Genomic DNA, 3,673 nt, shown 5'->3' with positions numbered 1-3,673 from the left:
TTCCGACGAGAACTTTAATTTTTCGACGACCACACACCACTTTTTGACCATTTCTGGCTGGGGAACACTCAAACTCGTAAGTTTTAGTAACTATTTTGAGATATTTCCTTTCTGAAAATGGCTTCCGAGGGTGGTGCTAGTTTGGGGAGGGGGCTGGAGTTAGTACGGATGGACGAGCCCATTGTGGCGACCTCCTCCGAAGTAGCCGAGGCAATACTTAGGGGGGAGAACATTTGGAAGAGGCCAGATAGCCCAGTAGACACCTCTGTGCATTGGGGGGAGTCGAATTACCCCTCCAAGTTAAAGGAGGCTAACCTAAAAAGACTTAGAACTGAATATAGGATACCGGATAGTATAGACCTGATCTTACCCCAGCCTGATGAGAGGGCTTGCTACCCTAGGCTAGGGTGTGTGGAGAAAAGCGAGGCGATCCTTAGGGTTGGCCTTAGGCTTCCAATTCACCCATTTTTTCGGATGGTGCTTAGGTCTTACAGCTTAGCACCGACCTAACTGAATCCGAACTCCTGGAGCCAGATGGTGGGCTCCTGGATGTTATGGAAAGAGGCGTCACTAGGAGTGGAGATGCCCTTCTCTGTTTTTCAGACCCTCTATATTCCAGAAGTAACAGTCGGGGGGATAAGACCAGGGGCTGGTATTAGCTGACCTCTTGGGATTCCCACACTCCATTCGTGCTCGATTTGCCGAGCTCCATTAAGGAGTGAAAGAGCTCATAGTGCTGGGCTGCCGGGAGATGGGACACGATGGAGGGGGACCCCTTAACACCTCTTATGGTCCCCACGAAGTACTCGTCACTTAGTGAGTATTGTAGCTATATTACTCTTTTATTTCTTTTTGGTTCGGATTATAACTAACATTCGTATTCATTTTTTGAAGGCACTCTTCCTCGGTGCGAGTTGTCCTCCGACGATTTTGAGATCATCTGCGTTATCTATCAGCTGCCTCCGAAGAGGAGTCGTTTCATCGGCTGATCAGAAAGAACCTCCATTTTGTGACGCACGGCCTGATGGCCTCACAAGGTAATAGCACGAAGCAAATACCCATCAATACTTCCGAATCGTTTAGACTTGAACTAATTTACTTGTTTTTTACAGATAACTTCGATAAGAAGATGCCTCTCCGCCCCGACTTCAAAACAATGCAAAAGATGATGGCCGAGATGAGGGCCTTGAAGACCTCCTCCTCCTCCTACAAGAAGCAAATGGAGGACTTAGTGGATGCCAGCAAAAGGTTCCCGCCTTCGACGAAGGAGGAGGTGCCTGAGGATCCAGAGGCGAATCTGCTTCAGAAGGAAAAAAAACCTGCTGTCCCTTCGAAGTGACCAACGGTGGCAAGGCCATCCCTGTTCTGAGGTAAACCACAATTCCTACCGGGGTGGCCATTTCGAAGAGAACGCCCGCGCCATCAGAAGCTCCCCCTGCCTCGGCCAAGGCGCCAGTTGCTACTGTCCATCTCGCCCAGGTGCCGAGGCAGCCTAAGAAGAAAATGGCCCGTCCCTCAAAGGAGGTGGACTTCTTGGGCACGAACTCCGAGGAGTCGGTTAGAGAAGTACTGGAGGCTCTTCCCCCAGAAACGACTGTAGTGGCGGTGGTCCACAATAAGTATTGGACTGAAGAATGGAGGGACCACACCTCTTGTTACACAGTCGAGGACTTGGCGGCGGCCAATAGTGCCCGTGTAGCCCGGGCTCTGAGCACCAGCATCCAGCTCGAGGGCTTGGTGAAGGACCTCAACTCCAAGAGGGAGGACCTCGCTAAGTGCCTCAAGGAGGCGATGCAATATGGGGACAAGGTGAGGGAGGCCCGGGCCAAGGCTGCGGAGGAAGAGAAAAAGAGGACGGAGGCTGAGGCCCAGCTGGCGATTGCTGTAGGAGACATAGAGCGGCTGAAGAAGGAGCTCTATGAAGTGGAGCGCCAGGTGGCTGCCATGACTCGAAGAATGGATCACGCCAACGAGCACCATCAGCTCGTCATGGAAGCTCTGGAGGCCTCCAATAAAGAGAAAGCTGAGTTGAGGCAGAGGACGGAGGCCCAGTCTGAGGAAATTGCCTCTTTGAATGAGGAACTGAAGTCGGCAGGGGAAGTGACTGTTCAAAATTTCATTGACCACTTTGAGGTACATCCCATGTACGATGACTTTGCAAATTTTTGGGCCTCCTGGAGTGCCCAAGGCATATTGGGTCGGCTGAAAGAGGTCCACCCTACTTTGGACATCTCCTCTTTGGAGGCAGAGTTTGGGGGACCCATTTGAGGCCGGCATAATAGGCTTGCAGAGCACACTCCAGTAGCTCCCGAGGCTGGCGGGGAGGAGCCTCCTGTAGAGTAGGGCTTATTTTGTAATGGCTTTGGCCTCTTGTAAATTTGAAGTGAATGAAATGAAATTTTTTTTACCAAGTGTTATTGCTTCTACTTTCTTATCGTATTGATCTGTTTACGCATATATGAATGACAAACTTTTAAGACTAAGTGCCTCTTAACCACGATCAGAAGATTAGACCACTTAAGTAATCATCAAGCGTCTCTTAACAATAATCAGAAGATTGGATCACTTAAGTAATAATGCTGAGGGACTGAGGTAACAATTTGACAACCAATGTGACAAAGAACTGAAGTATCAATACTTAAAAAGGTTACATTATCCATTACCAAGGCATTTTCAGTGCTCAGTAAGATAGGAAGATTACAAATGAGATCGGATCGGGACGCACACTTATTAGACAACATTGAGATCGGATCGGAACAAAAACTCATCACTGATAGTATTTTCTCAAGTGTTCGATGTTTCATTGATGAGGTAGTGCTTTCCCTGCCATGTCTTCAATTTCAAAAGTGTCAGGTTGGGATTCCCTGCGGATGCGATAAGGACCCTCCCAGTTCGATCCAAATACTCCTGACCCGGTTGGCTTTGATGATTGAAAGACCTTTCTGAGGATGAGGTCTCCTAGGCGAAGATTTCGATTTCTGACCTTGAAGTTATAATGACGGGTCATCTTTCTATGATACTTCGTCAAATTCACCGGGGAGGTATCCCTCCTTTCTTCAAGGAGGTGGAGTTCGTTCACTCGGGCCTCGTCGTTAAGTGTATTTGACGGTGCGATGGGACACCGACCTCGACCGGGCTCATGGCCTCGGCCCTTTAGGTCATTGAGAATGGTGTTTCCCCTGTTGCAGTTTGGCTTGTAGTTCAGATGGCTCAGAAGACGTGGGAAAGTTCATTGACCCAAGCCCCCTTTGAGGTGTCAAACTTTCTTTACAGGGTCTGCTTGATAGTTTTGTTTACTGGCTCAACTTGTCCATTTGCTTGCGGATGATGGGGCATTGAGAAGTCTTTTTTTATTTCCAATTCGTCACACAATTCTTGCATTTTCCTGTTGTCGAACTATCTCCCATTATCGGACACTAAGGAGTGGGGAATACCGAACCTGCAAATGATATTCTTCCAGACGAATTTTGTAATATTTGCCTCGGTGATCTTCGCAAGAGGTTCAGCCTCGACCCACTTGGTGAAATAGTCAATGGCAACAATGGCGAAAGTCGCGCTTCCTCTTCCTTTAGGGAGTGGACTAATGAAGTCGATGCCCCACTTAGCGAATGGCCAGGGGCTGGTTACTACGGAGAGGTTCTGAGAAGGCTGCCTTTGAATATTCCAAAAGCCC

The 3,673-nt window shown here is 48.7% G+C and overlaps 1 protein-coding gene across 1 annotated transcript; it reads left to right on the top strand.

Moving 5' to 3' along the window:
- Positions 1-1,024: 1,024 nt before the first annotated feature.
- LOC111400445 lies at positions 1,025-2,268 on the top strand. The gene is made up of 3 exons (XM_023027863.1): positions 1,025-1,037; positions 1,113-1,324; positions 1,408-2,268. Exons 1-3 carry the CDS (start codon positions 1,025-1,027, stop codon positions 2,266-2,268), a joined length of 1,086 nt encoding a protein of 361 aa, XP_022883631.1.
- The last annotated feature ends 1,405 nt before the right edge of the window (positions 2,269-3,673 follow it).

This window comes from Olea europaea, chromosome 10, assembly GCF_002742605.1.
Source record: "Olea europaea var. sylvestris chromosome 10, O_europaea_v1, whole genome shotgun sequence".
Taxonomy (NCBI): Eukaryota; Viridiplantae; Streptophyta; class Magnoliopsida; order Lamiales; family Oleaceae; genus Olea; species Olea europaea.
Note: the sequence above shows the minus strand (reverse complement) of the source record. Positions and strands in the feature narration are given on the sequence as shown.

Excerpts from the sequence above, each read along its gene's own strand:
- LOC111400445 (XM_023027863.1), top strand. Across the intron at positions 1,325-1,407 it reads AGAAGGAAAAAAAACCTGCT|AGAACGCCCGCGCCATCAGA; the intron begins GTCCCTTCGAAG and ends GCCATTTCGAAG.